The sequence below is a fragment of a genome, unplaced genomic scaffold (assembly GCF_019419815.1).
Source record: "Pyrus x bretschneideri cultivar Hongxiangsu unplaced genomic scaffold, Pyrus_bretschneideri_v1 Contig1, whole genome shotgun sequence".
In the NCBI taxonomy this organism is placed as follows: domain Eukaryota; kingdom Viridiplantae; phylum Streptophyta; class Magnoliopsida; order Rosales; family Rosaceae; genus Pyrus; species Pyrus x bretschneideri.
The window spans coordinates 6,750,094-6,767,788 of record NW_025999390.1 but is presented as its reverse complement, the minus strand read 5'-3'; the positions used below and the strand labels follow the sequence as shown (position 1 = coordinate 6,767,788).

General features: G+C 38.1%; 2 protein-coding genes across 4 annotated transcripts; both read left to right on the top strand.

The window, feature by feature from the left end:
• The first annotated feature begins 2,918 nt into the window (after window positions 1-2,918).
• LOC103966096 (E3 ubiquitin-protein ligase At1g12760) lies at window positions 2,919-8,174 on the top strand. 3 transcript variants are annotated; one of them, XM_009379236.3, is made up of 6 exons: window positions 2,919-3,234; window positions 3,974-4,014; window positions 5,174-5,923; window positions 6,771-6,896; window positions 6,987-7,281; window positions 7,669-8,174. In XM_009379236.3, the coding sequence occupies exons 3-6, from the start codon at window positions 5,316-5,318 to the stop codon at window positions 7,891-7,893; spliced, it is 1,254 nt and encodes a 417-aa protein (XP_009377511.2). In that variant the 5' UTR covers window positions 2,919-3,234; window positions 3,974-4,014; window positions 5,174-5,315; the 3' UTR covers window positions 7,894-8,174. The 3 variants fall into 3 exon arrangements, with proteins under 3 accessions (XP_009377511.2, XP_009377510.2, XP_009377512.2); XM_009379235.3 differs by having other exon boundaries at window positions 3,896-4,014; XM_009379237.3 differs by lacking the exon at window positions 3,974-4,014.
• Window positions 8,175-10,335: 2,161 nt separating this feature from the next.
• Window positions 10,336-17,457, top strand: LOC103966097. Its single transcript, XM_009379242.3, is given in 8 exon segments — window positions 10,336-10,527; window positions 11,105-11,352; window positions 12,438-14,887; window positions 15,485-15,605; window positions 16,144-16,203; window positions 16,306-16,674; window positions 16,676-16,747; window positions 16,749-17,457. Coding segments are annotated over 6 exon segments (3,525 nt in total). The 5' UTR covers window positions 10,336-10,527; window positions 11,105-11,352; window positions 12,438-12,521; the 3' UTR covers window positions 17,286-17,457.
• Window positions 17,458-17,695: the final 238 nt, after the last annotated feature.

Genomic DNA, 17,695 nt, shown 5'->3' with positions numbered 1-17,695 from the left:
TGTGGGATTTGAGAGCAAACAATATATATAATAAAGACTAAAAGGAATCCAACCTCACCCGCTAGGGTTTCAAATCCTTCCATCACAATCCATTCAAATTCTTTAAAATCCATATGAATTTTGTAGTAGTCTTTTATCCTCTTAAATCCTATAAAATCTATCACTTTTATAATTATTTAAAATCTTAATTTGACCTCACCCTCCTAAACCTAATAGATAGTTAAACTCGCCTAATATTTCTTTTATCAGTTTCCAATTGATGACGAGGATCTCATATCTCATATATTGTCTCAGTTACTCTGATATTATCATATCATTTCTTAAAGAAAACCAATATATATATATATATATATATATATTGCACATCATTAAATTTATGGAAGCTCAAGTGGGAGTTAATGCTAATGTTGAAGAGTTTAGTTTAATAGACTTGTGACAGGCTTGTAGATATCTTTCATTAGAAGACAATAAAATGTAACTCTCGTGTGAATCGGTCTTTTCACTTTTTAAATATTCGACAAGATTTTTCATTTAAGCATTGATTTGACACCCTATATTATTTATATGAATTATTATTGCCTTTAACGAACATTATAATTCTTTAAAATCCTGTTGACATTCATTTCCTCAGTGGTAGTGTTTTAGATTTGTAAATAGTTGGATGCGTTTGGACGAAACAAAAGGTAAGAATTATTTGGTATAGTGCTATTTGCGTATATATAATATTAGTTTTTATATAAATCTCAATTTATTATCTTCAGGTTTCTTATTTTCAATATTTGGTACATAAAATTTTTTTCGTCCTAAAATCATATCTAAAGTGTTAATTTTAAAATAATTTTATACATTCGTTAATCTGATTGTTAAGTCTTCCGTTAACTAACGACATTATGCCTATGTAGATAATAACTGGACACTACGGGTTCACGTGGAAATAAAAAAAAATAAAATAAAATTCTCCCCGATCCTCCATCTCCTCCAATCTCCATAACCACCGCACCACCCCTCTTCCCCGACACCTTCTCCCTCTCCTTTACTCTCTTCACCTCCCCTCCCATCCGAAAAACGCACAACTTTACCACCAAAACCCGGCTCTCAACTTTCCTCCTCTTCCTCTCTCTATTCTTCTCTACCCAGACCCAAACCCCAAAATCCGTCTTTCTTCCAATCCCTTCCCAAACCAAAACAAACCCTAATTCCAAAATCCCCACATCTTGGTGATGACGATGAAGACCCAAATCTCGGCGGTGGAAGCGGTGACTCGCCCCACGACCCGATGCGGCTCGGCGGACGACGACCAAAGGGATCCCAGAAAAATACCTATTGCGAATGCAAATTTGAGAAAATTGTTTGACATGTTGTAAATACAACCTAGCTGGGCTCCTTCGACGACCAAGAACGAAAGGAAGACGACGGAAGGAAGAAGACAAAAGCAAAATCAAGATACAACCCAGGTGAGAAAAGGGGTTCAAAGGCGAAATCGAAAAATGGGTCAGTTTCATCTCTTCAAATTCTTCCAATTCGTCATCTGGAAAGTGCAATTTTCTCTTCATCTAAATAGAACCCATATGAGAAGCAGCATTCTAAGCCCAAATCGAAATCTCTATCGTTTCATTCTCCACTGCCTTCTTCTAATTCTAAGCCCAAATCGAAATCCCTCTTTAGCCGTTTGCCGCCTAATCTGCGGCGAGACCATCCTCCCAGTCCACTGAGACCACCCAAGCCGCTAGTGCCCCTAAGCCACCCAGGGGAGAGTTCGAGAGAAAGCTGGAGGGGATAATGGTTTTCTGCGTTAGATGGAGAAGAAGAAACAGAGAGACGAAGAAGGTGGAGTGCGAAGAAGAAGGGGGCGACGGCGGTGAAATTAATTTTAATTTGACCCATCATCACTTAACAAAGTAATTAACGAAAACTTAACGAAGGAATGAAATTGTCTTATAATTATGATTTTACGTATCAGATTAGAACGAAAAAAAAAAAAGATATGAAAAATATTAAAAATTAAGAAACTTAATAAAGATATAAAATTGTCTCAAAATTATGATTTTAGCTATCAAATTAGAACGAAACAAACTTAACGGATGAAATGTTAAAAACTAATAAACTTTAGGATAGCATTAAAAAAAAAGACATGTTGGACTTTGAGATTTTTGAGTCTTTGAGGCAGGTGGAGGTTGACGTAAGCAATAAGCATGCCACAATATTAAATTTCAGTAAAGTTCGGGGTGGAAACTGATATTTGCTAAAAGGACCACACGGAAACCGAAGCTCTGGTATCTGCACTCCGACCGAACTTTATTTTTTAATTTTTTTATTTTTTTTAACAAGTTTATCTTTATTTTTTTCAAAGGCAAATAGGATATAAAGTCTGCTTACATTTCAGAATTCACATCATGTTTGGAGATTTTTTTTTTAAATGAATCACAAAATTTAATTTTTTATATTGCTTTATAAAATATTATGATTGTATATATTTGTATTTCTAGTCTTATCTTGATCCTTCAATAAAAATGTTACAATGTGAATTAGAGCGTCACTGATGATATATGCAATTAAATTTAAAATAAGTAAAATTGTACTATAAAGGCTGATTTGATATGTTACCGATTGAATTACATCGTGAAAAATTTGTCACTCCAATAAATCACGTATACGTAAACCAAGTGTACAAAATTATGTTTCATTATTTTCTTTCATCTATAACATCTACTTTTATCTTTTAGTTTTGCCATCTTTCACCACATATAATGTTTTATTATAAAAAATAGGAGCCCGATTTGCCCACGAAAGAAAAAATTGCCTACTTTGGACGGGTATGCAAAAATAAAAAATTTGTAAATTCAATTGTCTATACCGTTTGAGCTAATTTTACAACGTGACTTATCAAAATAAATTTGCCTACTCAGTTATCCTATCGGAAATGCTCTTAAACCCGTATATGGTCTGATACGTAGCTATATTTGGGTCATAGGAATAAAAGATTAAAAGCTTAAACCGAAAGAAATATAATTAGCTGATAATTATATAAATAAATAAAAAGAAGCAAAAAGGAAATTCTTTTCTTTTGCCCGCAGTGAAGGTCCAAAGCTCGTCCTCAAGTTTCTCCCTCCCTCCAAATACCAACAACAAAATCCACCCAAATTCCACAGCAATCACTCGATTCCCAGGACGGCTCTCCTCGTTTTCTTCACCATCGTCCCTCTCTCTCTCTCTCGCTCGCTCTTCTTCAATCTGGTACTCTCTCTCTGTCTCTTCACGTATCTATAATTATTGGAAATTGATAATTTATATCTGTTGATTTGATAAAAAAAAAGGTTTAATTTTTCATTTTTTGGGTTTAAGGGGTGAAATTCGAAAGTGGATTGGTGGGTTTTGGATTCTTTGACTGTTGGGTAGTTCTTGAATTTTTAGGATTTTTGTTGGTATATATTATTGGGATGCTATGAAATCAAGGGTTGAACTGAAGATTGACTTTGCTATTGGGAAATTCTTGAAGCTTTATGATATAGGGAAAGAAAGGGTGGAGTATGGACTGATTCCTGCTGTTGGTTTGCCTGAGAAAGTCTAGGGAAAAGATTAGGGGGTTTGAACTGGGAGTAGAATTCCGTTCTGGAACATTTTATTTTTTTATTCAAAACTGTTGGATTGTAGCTTCTTGTGTTTGAAAATCCAATTTTTGATAAGAAATCCCCAAGATGTTATTTCGATTGTAGTTTCATGTTATCCGAGTGACCGAATAAATTGTATATATTAGTTGGATTTCAGGACGGATTTTGGTCTCTAATCTTAGTAATATCTACATCAATCTTCTGAAATTTGGTTTCGATCCATGGGCCTTGATTATTCTTCTGCCAAAGGTGCTAAAGGATTAAGAATTGAGTGTTTTGATTCACAGGGTTTCAATCCGTGGGGCTTGAATTATTCTTCTGCCAAATGTGCTGAAGGATTAAAAAATGAGTGTTTTGATTCACAGGAAACTGGAGTGCTAAAAGACCCAGCCTAAACTGGTATAAGGTTGGTCTTGCTGCTTCCAGATTTTTTCTTTGTACTGGCTTGAAATGCTTGTCTTTTCTCCGGTGGATTTATGATTGTTTCAGTTTTACCGGTTGTAAAGGGGCTTGCTTCCACCCCTGTTGGTGGGTGCCCGTGCTTAGGCCCCCATGAGAACAGAGAGAACTTGTGCAACAAGTAATACCAGCTCAATAAATTGAATGTTTTTGGAATTCGGAATTTTAATGTGAATAAGCATGATTGTCTACTGAGCTGCCCAGATTCCCCAGCCAGTACGAGATTATTCTGGGGTCAAAAGACAAATGCAATAGTTTGTCTATCATTCCAACTGGGGAATATAAGTGAATAATTAATTTGATATACTATATGTTTGGAGGATATCTAAAACTCAAAAGAAAGTTTTCTTATGCACAATTTTTTAAGTTGGTTTACAAAGGGGTTTTATCATACACAATCGATAGCTCAACATGAAAGTTTCTTTGAAATGTTAAATTCAACTTCCATCATCATTTGATTTAGGTACTGTGTGAAATCTGACCTTTTCTCCCTGTGCGGTTTGGTTGCAAATTAATTGTGAGGAAAGTGCTAATCAGTCCTAAACATGTATTGTTCGTTGTGAGTACAGAATGAAAGTCTCGAAGATGTGATACAGAAAGATGTAATTATTTGAGTTAATGGTTTTGCTTAACCAGAACTATGTTTCTGATCGTGTCCCTGTGAGTTCTCCTACCATAAGGCTTGAAGTTCAGTGAGCCCTGTGTATTTTGTAGACTTGAAACCTTTTGAGCCTCTCAATATTGGCGCTACAAGCAGTGTTCCTCTTTTGTCTCTGTTATTAACTACCCAATATTAGGAATTACTATTTGAAAGTAGTGTCCCCTAGGTACTCTAACTGGTTGCTGTGTATTAGGTTTGTATTCAAGTAAACATTTGATAGAACTTTTATTTCTACTTTTCACCCACCAATTCTTGCATATGTACCTAATGGTTAGATATACTAGTTCCTTTTTATCTATGCCCTTCTTTCGTAATGCCCTGTATATTGTTGAAATGTACATTGCTGTGAATTTAGTGAACAGAGTTTTGTTGTATTTTCATTGTATGTTTTTAGTTGTTAAAGGAAGAACATGTCCCGATCAGTTTCTTTTCACTTCTATTGCAGTTTATATGTTTCTCTTTGGAGTTACACCTGTTGAAGGCTAGAAGCAAACTGGGAGCGTCAGGAAACTTGATGTTCTGATCTAGCATGTCAAACAATCTTCTGTCACCACGGTTGCCAATATCAATCTTGGAAGATCTTGTTAATGGATCAATCACGACCTGAAGATATGAACCACACTCAGCATATTATTGAAATACCTGGGAGTAGTGATGCCTCCCCATCTAGCTTGCCTCATGGTAGATCTTTAAATAACTCAAATGCGTCACAGCAAGAGGACAGACCTTCAACTAGTCCAAGAGGATCCGCATTCCAACCTTCAATCTTTTCATCTAATGGACCAAGCTCTAGGAACACTTCAATGGTAAGGAGAGGGGAGACTCGCCGCCGCAGAAGTCCATTGAATTCTGGATTGTGGATTTCTATTGAACTTGTTCTTACAGTGAGCCAAATCGTTGCATCTATTGTTGTTTTGTCTTTGTCAAGGCATGAGCATCCTCACACCCCATTGTTTGCTTGGATTATTGGTTATGCATCTGGATGTGTTGCTATTCTTCCTCTTCTTTACTGGCGCTATCGTCACCGCAACCAGGCTGCAGAACAAGAATCTGCTCAAGCTCGTCAGAATTCTCAGGTTAATGTGCCAGCAAGACCATTTTCTTTTTCTCTTTCTAGAGCTTCAGAAGGAGAAGATCTTCAAACTGGCACTGCATCTTCTAGAAGCAGTCAAAGTTCCGCAGTACAGAGCAGAAGGTATGTTTCTGTTGCTGTTTTTCCATTTGGATGCTCTTTCTAAGTTGCATGATGACGACTGATCATATTTAAAACAGTTTGTTTTATTGACGAAGATTGAAGCTCCATTTTGACTTGATGTTATGGACATAGCATGTTTCTTGGCATTCCAGTAGACTATTTTATGAGCTGTGGCTATACACTATGGAAGTTAAAACGGTCAGTGGTTTATGCACATCTACTCAACCACCTTTCCCAACCCTTTAAGAGATTCATTAAACCTTTTAGAGAGGAAAACACTCTGTAGTGTGCATAGTTTGAGATTCTGTAATCGCTCATGTTGAGGTTACACAACACAGCTGCAGGCTAAGACAAAATGGTTATCAAACTGGCCCTTTCTGTGAAAGTGTATTGGTATCTGGAATTTTCTTTTCCCTTCTCTTTATTACGAGTTTACAACGTATTACCGATGTTCCAATGTAGCTGTCCATTGACGGGTGCTTTTTTTTTGGTAATTCTATTTTGTCCATGAAAGATACCTATTTGTTGAGCCAAATCCATTTGGTCTGTGTCAATTTAAATTAATTTCTAGATCTTCCAGGGTGGTTATTATTGGCAAATTCTAAAAGACTGATGAATTTTGTTCAATTTAGTATAATCCTATATTCAATGCGGCAATTACGTTTCAGTTTTTCCATTCAAGTTCTCTACTTTAGCAGGTGTATTATAATCTTGTTCAATTTATGAAATCACTTATGTATTTTAGCCTATGTGCCTTATCTTAAGAAGTAACTTGAGTTGCAACTTGCAAGTTGGAACTTAGTACTTGAAAAGTTGTCTGATACATGACGTCATTTTTCATTTACAGAATCAAGGTACTTGTGGAATACTTCAAGATGGCATTGGATTGTTTCTTTGCGGTTTGGTTTGTCGTTGGCAATGTTTGGATTTTTGGTGGGCACTCATCTGCAGCTGACGCTCCTAACCTGTACAGGTACTTTTGCCAATTTGATTAGTTGTTCTACGTAAACCATTTCATTGCTGTTGAGAGTGGGGGACATCATACCATGTTTTCTGTGTGCAGGTTATGTATAGTATTTCTTACATTCAGCTGTATTGGATACGCCATGCCTTTCATTTTATGTGCAACAATCTGCTGTTGTCTTCCTTGCATTATATCAGTCCTTGGGTTTCGAGAAGACCTGGCACAGGCACGAGGAGCCACACCTGAATCAATTAATTCTCTGCCAACATACAAGTTCAAGATAAAGAAAAAGAAAAATGGCGATAACAGAGATGGCGGCAGCTCAGGTGCCACTGAAGGTGGTTTTGTGGCTGTAGGAACTGAGAAGGAGCGTGCAATCTCTGGAGAGGATGCGGTATGTTTTATCCGGCGAGTTTAGCATATTACTTTTCGTCATAATATAATCTAGGTCTTATGCCTGCCGGATTAGTACTTGTGTGATAATTGAGTAATGAATGCATGATATTACTAGCTTGGTGATTACAAATCTTCCTCCCACATTTGGCATAACATAACATGCCATTTGAAACCTGCTTCCTCTCATATTCACATTGAGTGTACTGCTGCTTTATCCAGTCAGCCAAGATCCTGATCAATTTGGTGACTGGATTTTAAATGCTTGAAACTCTTTCTAGTGACAAGTGACGACTTAGGTTGACGGTGGTTTGATTCTAGATTTTTCCATATCTGCTTGCCTGTTAATATACTTGATAATTACTGATTATGCCGTAAAATTGAACAGGTTTGTTGCATCTGCTTGGCTAAATACTCAAACAACGACGAGCTGAGAGAGTTGCCATGCTCTCATTTTTTCCACAAGGAGTGCGTGGATAAGTGGTTAAAGATCAATGCATCATGTCCCCTTTGCAAGAGCGAGGTTGGCGAGAGCCTTTTGGCCTCCCTCTCCGCAATCAATAGCAGCATTCAGCAACGGGTGGGCAATGAAGTGGCCAACACCGTGTTTTAGGCAGTGAGCTACCTTCTCCTTTGTGGCTTGGACTGCGTCGATGCTAGAATTCTGTTTTAAGATGGACGGATGATTCTCCAAGTTCTCAACCTTTCCCATTCTTTTTAACTTTTTATCTTGGATGATAAGAGCTAGGTGGATATACAGACAGTTTACTACGACGTCGTTGTAAGTAAAAATGGATTTTTTTTTTTTTTTTTGAATTTCAAGGACAGATGGATGTAAAGATCAGAGGTTCCGAGATTTTTAGTTAGATAATAATAGATGGATTCTTGTTTGTATATACATTCTCCTTTTCTTCTCCTCCAGTTGTTTATCCCTTGAGCGGCTGAAACTTTTGACATGTTCTGTTGGAGAAAATTGACTTGGCAAGTCCTTATCAAACTTTAATTGTATGTATCAAATGAGATAAACATGAGAGCAAAAGGACAAGTGAATGTCATTGCAAATAGTCATTAGACCAAATGGATATTTAAGTTGGACGAGAAGAACTTGCATGAAACGGTTGCATATAAGTGCACGTTTACGATAGAGGTTAAAATCTGCGTGCATGAGGGTAGAGATCAAGAATTTTGTAAATGGTGAACGTTTCTTCTTTAATCAACTGCATTTCGAGTTCAAACCGTCTCTCTCTTCTTAGTGTAATTGAAAATAATAAAAGGGAATTGTTATTAGCATTTAAAATTTCTCATTCTACACTCTAAATTTTCTATATTTAGGAATAAAAATGCACTTGTGAAGAGAGTAAACTTAAATTTTTGAAATGCCAATAATACTTTCCTAATAAAACTGATTATAATAAAAAATAAAGTGTAGAGATCAAGCACTGATGGGGCTTTCTACCTCTTTTCTCTTTCCGTAGCTTCTTTTTCTTTAATGGGTAAACGAAGCCACGATGGCAATCTTATCCCACCTTAACAAAGTTTTTTTTTTTTTTTTTTTTTTTTTGACAATGGGATATTTTGTTATAAACCATTTTAGTTTGTGAGGAGGGAGTTTCGAAATCAAATGAAAAGAGGGTGGGTACAATACTTTACCTCACATTTGCCCCAATTTAAAATAGTAAAAAGTCGAGGATAGTATCTGCTATAAAGTTGAATTCACGAAAAATACGACAAAACTAAAGGTGGGACACATTGCACACTATTACTAGATGAAATAGATCGTGTGACTTTAATTTAAAATCATATCAATTTGCACCTTATACTTGTTTGCCCAATTATTTTTAAATTGATAACATGACTGAAGTGAAACACATATCAGTTGATGTGAAAACCACACTTGCAAACATGAACCAGAACATGTCATCATGGTGCTTCAACTTCTCAATTCTGTACTGGAACTACCACAATTTTGTTGCACCTTGCTGTCCAAAATGTCACGGGGTCGAGTCGTGAAAACAACCTCTTTACAAAAGCAGCAAAACAAAGGTAAGACTGCGTACAATATACATCTTCTGCCCACCTCCACAAAGCAGAGAGACTTGTTGGTTTAAGATCGTCCTTAGTATAATTTTGTGTAAAATGGTTGTTTTTTTCCCTTCCATATATCCAATGGTCACAAGGCTTGGCAAAATGGTTGTCTTTGTTGTGTTCGTATTGTTTTCTTGTCATATTTGTTATCTTAAAAAGTTTGTTAACATGTGACCCATAACGACCTAATTGTTAATGGGTTATGTCGTTTCACGTCAGGTTAAAAGGTTATGCAAAAAATTGACATGCAAAATGTCTAGATTTGACAAATAATATTTTATCGGACTCTTAATAGGTGACCTGCTAATGACCGTACACTTTAACATGTTTTTACTGAGTTACTTGATAACAATCAAACTCGTTGACAAGTTGATCCGAAACTCGTTATTTTCGTATCGAATTAGCATGTCGTGTAATAAATTGTTAGGCCTAAGAGTATCTCCAAAGAAAATGTTAAAATTGCCACGTAGGCATACAACAGTAAAAAATGGCAGCAAACTCTCTCTAATCGAGCCTTTAATTTCTTAGGTGGTGTTGAGTCATTTGAAGACAAAGCTTTTTGCTGTCAAATTTGACAGAAGATGTCAAATTTATTAAATGATATTTTAATAGATTAATATAATATATATAATAAATGTTGTCATGTTTTTGAAATATTTGATTGGTTGCCTTGATTATTGGACTCTACAAAAAGATAAAATGTTTATTAAATGACATTATTATTTAACGTATCGCGTAGAGCAAAATATTATACAAAATGTTAAATTGCTACATAAACTATCAATTATTATTTTGATGTTTAAAATTTAACATCTTCTTTAAAGATGCTCTAATGATCTCACGACTAGTGATGACGTTTTCTAAAGTGGGCCATGGATCCAGATGGTGGGTACCACACGTGGCAACTCACCTTAATCTACAGAACCGCTCTTCGGCGCTTCAACTCGATATATATACGATCTCCTCGACTCGTCCCATTCAGATTTTTATTTTCTTTATATATAATTAGGGTTTTCTATTTTCCGCTCTGTCGAATCTTCCAGACCCACCCAAAACCTAATCCTCACCACTCCACCCGACTCTCCTCCTCAGCTCAGCTCGCACAAAGCTTCGCCGCCCAATCGCCGATCAGTTTCTCCGACCGCCGCTCCATTTTGTTCATGTAAGTATACGGTCTAGATTAGATTGGTGGTAATTTCTGATTGGATTTTGTGTTTCTGGATGCGAGTGCGGTCGTTTTGATTTGATATTAGTCATTTCATGCTGGTTTTGCTGTTGGTTTTGAAATTAGGGTTTTTTGAATTTGGATTGATGTGGGTTGATTCAGTTTTTAGTTTTTATGTTGGTGAATGAGATAATTACCGTTTAGTTTTATTTTGTTTTGTTTTTACGTATGTATATTAATTTTTTTGTGTTTTTCTTCGCATTCGGGTCGAGTCTAGTTGAATTGTGTTCGCTGGTGTGTTTAAAATTAGGGTTTTTGGGTTATGAAGATTGACGACTTTGGTATGTTAAGACACGTTTTTCTTCCATAAAAAAGGACCCCTTTATGTATGTACTATGTAATATGTTTTGTTGAAGAACAATCTATGCTTCTTGAGTAAGTTTTCGTAGATTTTCCCAGAAGAGTCAATTGTGCATACTCTTGTTCCGTAGAGGGAAAAGAGTTGGTGTATTGTAGATTCTTCTTCCTTCTCTTTTTAATTTGTTTGTTTTTTTTTTTGAATATGTGACAAAAGAGATTACCTTAAGCTGGTGGATTTACTGGTTGGGCAGTTTTTGTATGCAATGTTGGGTGCTGCTTTGCCAATATTTGAGAAGCTCTGGGCCCTCAATGGTGGACTTGCTATAGCAAAAATGAAGAATTTCCTTGAGGGTTATTGTACCCTGTGATGAAGAAATCAACACCAGTTCAATGCTCAATCGATGCGGCCCGCAAGGTGTTGATTCACGGGAAACTAGAGTGCTAAAAGACCTGCCTAAACTGGTATAGGGTTGGTCTTGCTGCTGCCAGATTTTTTCTTTCTACTGGCTTGAAATACTTGTCTTTCTCCAGTGGATTTTTGATTGTTTCGGCATCACCGGTTGTAAAGGGGCTTCCACCCCCGTTGATCGTTGCCTGTGCTTAGGCCCCCAAGAGAACAGAGAGAGCTTGTGCAACTAGTAATCCCAGCTTAATAAATTGAATGTTTTTGGAATTCGGAATTTTAATGTGAATAAGCATGATTGTCTACTGAGCTGCCCAGATTCCCCAGCCATGTTATTGTGGGTTCAAAGGCGAATGCAACAATTGGGGAATATAAGTAAATAATTAATTTGATATACTTTTAAGTTCGGAGGATATCTAAAACTCAAAGAAAGTTTTCTTATACAATTTTTTAAGTTAGTTTAAAAGGGGTTTTATCATACACAATCGACAGCTCAACATGAAGTTTCGTTGAGAGATGGAATTCAACTTCCATCATCATTTGGTTTAGGTACTGGTTAGGAAAGTGCTAACCAGTTCTAAATGTCTATTGTTCGCTTTGAGTTGTGAGTTGCGAGTACTGGGTACAGAATGGAAGTCTCAAAGATTTGATACAGAATGATGTAATTATTTGAGTTAATGTTTTTGCTTAGAAACCTCTTATGTTTCTGGTCGTGTCCCTGAGAATTCTACTACAAGGCTTGAACTTCAATGAGCCGTCTCTATTTGGTAGACTTGAAACCCATTAAGCCTTTCAATATTGGCGCTACAAGTAGCTTCCTTGTTTTGTCTGTGTTATTAACTACCCAATATTAGGAAATTTGTGTTTGAAAATAGCGTCCCCTAGGTACCCTAAATGGTTGTTATGTGTTGGGCTTGTGTTCTTTTATTTCTGGTTTTCGCCCTTGAATTCTTGCATATGTACCTAATGATTAGATGCACTAGTTCCCTTTTGATCTTTGCTCTCCCTTTGTATTGTTCTATATGTTGTTGAGGTCTAAATCGCTGTGAATTTAATGAACTGAGTTTTGTTGTATTTTCTTTGTTCGTTTTTCGTTGTTAAAGGAAGAACATGTTCTGATCAGTTTCTTTCTCTTCTATCGCAGTTTATATGTTTCTCTTTGGAGTTGCACCTCTTGAAGACTAGGAGCGAACTGGGAGTGTCAGGAAACTTGATGTTCTGATCTAGCATGTCAAACAATCTTCTGTCACCACGGTTGCCAATATCAAGCATGGAAATGCCTCAGATGGACCCCATTTTGAAAGGTATGGACTCATCAATGCCAGAATTTCAAATGGCAGGGATGAGTTCTGTATCTAGTAACCCCGAGTCACAGAACCTTTCAGTATCAAATCAGCAAATGGAACTGATGCTGGATCCTGTGCCTGACAATCCTGGGTCACATGGCTTATCAATGTCATACTTCCAAATGGGACACATTGCTAGTGCGAATGGGAATCTTGGTGCGAATGGGAATCTTGGTTCACAGAAAATTTCAACACCTAGCAATCAACTGGGAGAGCTTGGATCATTGGCCAACAATTCACATCAATTGTCATCAATTAAGCGAAAGGCGACATTGGAACCCATGACTAATAATCCAGAGACACCTCAGTTGTCAATGCCAAACAAGCGTGTGGCATATATGGAACATAGACCATGGCTGCAGCAAGGGCCTGTATCAAACAGGAGAGCTGTAGAAATGGGATCTGTGCACAATGCTCCAGGATCACCTCGTTTGCCAGCGGCCAATAAGAAAATGGTAAAGCTGGAGTCCATGGAGGCTGTGCAGAATGTGCCAGGATCTCCTCATTCACCAGTGCCAAATAAGAAAATGGTAAAGATGGAATCCTTTTCTGGTAGGTCTGGGTCTCAGCGGTCTTCTAGTCAAAAGAATCAAACACCGCGGATACAACCAACTCGAAAGCTTCAAAATGAATCATTTGATTCTGTAAGGTCCAAGATGAGGGAATCGTTAGAGGCTGCATTGGAATTGGTTAACCAGCAGCAAGATAAATGCGTGGATTCTAGAAAGAAGTCTCAGGGGGAGACTGGAGCAATTCAGGGGCAAACACAGGAAGCTCCCCAGCCTGGCTCTCATCCTGTTAAACCTGAATCTGAAGAGCCTAAGGAGAATTCTCCATCCACTGAAACTTGTTCTATTATGAAAAGTAATGATGAAGGTGCGGGCCAAACACATTTGGCTGATGCAACTACAAATGTTTCCACATTGACCTCAATATGTGATGGGAATGAATTCCAACCAAGTAATATTTTTCCTCATGAAAATGTTTCATTTAGTGACAACTTGTTTGTCAAAGATGAACTTTTGCAGGGAAATGGGCTGTCCTGGGTTTTGGATTCTGAAATGGAAATGGAAGAAAGGAAGGAAATTCAACCTGCTGAAGAAGAAATGTTGGATCTTGAGGAAATGGGTGGACCCCCAGAAGAACAAGTAGTTCAGTCTCCAGAAGAGTTGGCCTTTAGAATTGAAGCAGAACTATTCAAACTATTTGGAGGTGTGAATAAGAAGTATAAAGAGAAGGGAAGGTCCCTTTTGTTCAATCTAAAAGATCGTAATAATCCAGAACTAAGAGAGAGAGTTATGTCTGGAGAAATACCTCCAGAACGATTGTGTTCAATGACTGCAGAAGAACTTGCTTCAAAGGAGCTTTCTGAATGGCGGATGGCAAAGGCTGAAGAGCTAGCACAAATGGTTGTTTTACCAGATTCGGAAGTTGATATGAGACGTTTAGTGAAAAAAACACATAAGGGTGAAGTTGAAGTAGAACAATATGATAGTGCTTCAGTTGATATTCCACTGGATGCAACATCGCATAATCATAGTGAACCAAGAAGCAAGGAGACAGAAGTGTCTACCCCTTCGAAACCCAATAAACCCAAGGACAAAGTGAATGCTGCAGGTGAGAAGAGTAATACAGAAGACAGAAGTGTCTACCCCTTTACCATTCCTTCTACTGAAGCCACTGATTTAATGCAAGGCCTTATGGTGGATGATGGATTGAAGGATCTTCCTCCAATTGTCTCCCTAGATGAGTTCATGGAATCCTTGGACACAGAGCCACCATTTGAGATTCTCCCTGATAAAGTTACACCCACCTCAGACAGGGATGACTCCGAGACAGTCTCTGAATCGAAGTCTTCGGTATCAAGTCCCAAGGATACCGTTAATGCCTCTCCACAGAAGGTTGATGATAGTTGCACAACAGATACAAAGTCAGATGCTGACTGGAAAACTGGTGGCGGTCCTGCTGTGATAAAAACCGACAGTCCTACTGTGATCAAAACTGAGAGTCCTGCTGTGATCAATACTGACAGTCCTGCCAGAAACAAAACTGACGGTCATTCTGTTATGAAAACCAGTGATGGTGCAGATATAAAATCCCATGATGTGAGTGCCGATGTGAAATCCAGTGGCAGTCCTGATAAATCAGTATCTAGACTAGTTGGCACACCGAAGGGTGAACGTGTTTGGAGTGGCTCCCTGCAACTGAATCTTTCACCCATGGCCTCTGTTATCGGAATCTATAAAAGGTTTGTCTTTTAAACATTCATATTGTAGTAAATTCTCCTTGTTCTGCATTTCCCGTGTACAGATTTGTCCAAAGAAGATTCTCTTTGTGGATAGTCCACTGCATTGGTGGGCTACTCTTTCAATCAAAGTTTATTGCATGTCTGAGTATTATGTTTCTGTCTTGAACTTCCTCATTCTGAGTCATGAATGGTTATTAGCCATATTTGGAGACAATCTTTAAAGTTAAATTTACATTGCCGTGACAAGTTTGTGATAGATGTTCCTTTTTATTCTACTTTAGGTTCTGCTCCCTCTTCTTTTTCATCTGTGTATAGAGGGCCATGCATGTGTTCTGTTTGATAGTAATATGGCTCAACTGAAGTAACTAATTGAAACTAAAGATGATACTTGAATTGAAATTCGGTAAATTTAGGAGATCGACATTGATTAATTATGTTTGATACTTTGACAAAAAGGGTGTTTTGTTTGGTATTGCAAATTGCATGCATACATGCACACATATACATGCCAAATGTAAAGCTTTCAAGCATTCTGCAATCCGTATTAGACTAATGTCTTTGTTTCTGATTCATGCTAATCCAACTTTTCTGTTGCAGCGGTGAAAAAACCAGTGCAAAAGAGTGGCCTGATTGTCTTGATATCAAGGGAAGAGTCAGACTCGATGCTTTTGAGAAGTTCCTGCAAGAGCTGCCACAATCCCGAAGTCGTGCTGTCATGGTATCTCCAAGTTTATTTTTATTGTTTACAGATTCTTGTATGACGTTATTCTGTGATAACTCAAAAAAGGAAACATTTAGAAAACTTCGTTTTGGAGGTCGCTTGGTTCTATCATGCAGTGCAGTCGCTTTTCTGGGCAGTTTTGTCAATTCATAAACTCCGCGAATGCAAAATTAAAGAAAGGGAAAACGATTTTGTAGTGTCTAACGTAATAGAGCAGGATATATGACATTATATGGGGGTCTCCAGAGTCCCGTCAGCGTCTGGAACTTGTGTTAAATCGTTTTGTGCTTGAAATACTGTCGGTATTTTACAGCCTTTGTTTTGGACGGGCGAATGAAACTTGGATAATTCAATAACCTGAGTTAGAAAATTAATCACTTAGGAGTGTAATGGGGAAATGGTATCCAACGAAGATTGACCAAAAATGTTGCATGAAATAGACTTTCGTTCGGTCATTAGAAATTTTGGATCAATTTATTTATGATTTACTTTTTGTCTGATACAGCTGCAGCTTACTGATTTTCGTTTTGTGCAGGTCGTGCATTTTGTTCCGGATGAGGGGTCGTCGGAAACGGAATGTGAAAGCATTCGTGAGGTAAACATCAAACGCAGATCCAGATCCAGATCCGTCTGTAAACTCCCATTCCCCAACATGTGTCTGTTATTTTCGTACTAAAACTTGTGTTCCGCCGTGCAGGTGGCTGACTCGTACGTAACGGATGAGAGAGTTGGTTTTTCTGAGCCGTGTTCCGGCGTGGAAATTTATTTTTGCCCTCCCCATAATAAAACCGTAGACATGCTCAGCAAGATTATTGAGAAGGGGCACATTGAGGCACTTAACACTATTGATAATGGCCTCCTTGGTGTTATTGTCTGGAGAAAATTAACTTCGCCGAAATCCTCTCACCACAAACACATTTCGAAAAAGCAACAGTTTTCTGCTGCTACTACTACTACTACATCTTCTAGGAGACAGCAGCACGATACCAACTACACATCTAAGCCGACTCGGTCCCGGGCCTTACCTCCCACCCACACTACACCTGCACAGGATGACGATGACGACTGATGATGTTCCTCCCGGGTTTGGCCCTGGTGCTTCTCGGGACGAAGATGATCTCCCTGAATTCAATTTCACCTGGTGGGTCGAATCAGTTTTCTGCCCAGAGGCCCTCATCTAGGGGGCCTGGAATGGCGGCGCCGCCCTTGTACCCCAAGTCGCATACCCCTTCTCGCCCTGTAGATCAAATGAGAGAGCTGATACAAAAATATGGACAAAACAATAGTAGTAGTAGTAGTAGTAGTAATACGTTTCATCAGACTAGTAGTGTTGCAGTTCATCCGTGGAATGACGATGACGATGACATCCCGGAGTGGCAGCCTAATGTACCTTCCCAACCCCAAACTCAGTACCAGCGTTTGCAACCGCGGCCGCCGCTGAACAGTTACCAGCAACAAATGCCGGGAGCCCATATGAGTTTAGCAAACCAGCCGCAGTCTCTTCAACCGATGGCACCCAACGTACAAAATCCTAATCTTCCTGTGCAGCAAGGCTGGTGGGCTCCGCCACCACCGGCGCAGAGAGCTGGTCAGTTTTATGGCGAACCAGATAGAGGAACGGCTGCCCAGCCGGGTATAGCCTGGCGGCAAAATGTTCCTAAAAGTAGAGGGTTTTGATTTTATTTTATTCTTCCCCCTTTTTTTTTTTTTTTTTTTTTGTAAATTAAATCGTTTCCTACCGTGTCAGGGATATTTTTCCTTGTGTAATCGTTTTCCAAACACAAACGGGAGCTTTAAGCTTTGCTAGTGTTGTTAGACAAAGTAACCATAAAGTAGGCATTTAGCTGCACAACATTTTTTAAACATTCAAGTTATTTTTTCGTTTATGACTGCTTTTGTAAGAAACACTCGTATGCTCGAAGAAGCACGTTTGTTATAAAAATCTCGAAATTTTAATTAAAACTTACTTTCTAGAAAAGTAGTTGGTAGGGGTTTTCAAAGAAATGCATGCTCGCTTTTTCTAAAAGCGTTTGTACGATCTATGAACATTTTTGAGTGTCGGAAATGATTTAGGACCGCGTTTGATG

Excerpts from the sequence above, each read along its gene's own strand:
- LOC103966096 (XM_009379237.3), top strand. The coding sequence starts at position 5,316 with ATGGATCAATCACGACCTGAAGATATGAACCACACTCAGCATATTATT. Across the intron at positions 6,897-6,986 it reads GACGCTCCTAACCTGTACAG|GTTATGTATAGTATTTCTTA; the intron begins GTACTTTTGCCA and ends TTCTGTGTGCAG. Across the intron at positions 7,282-7,668 it reads CAATCTCTGGAGAGGATGCG|GTTTGTTGCATCTGCTTGGC; the intron begins GTATGTTTTATC and ends AAAATTGAACAG.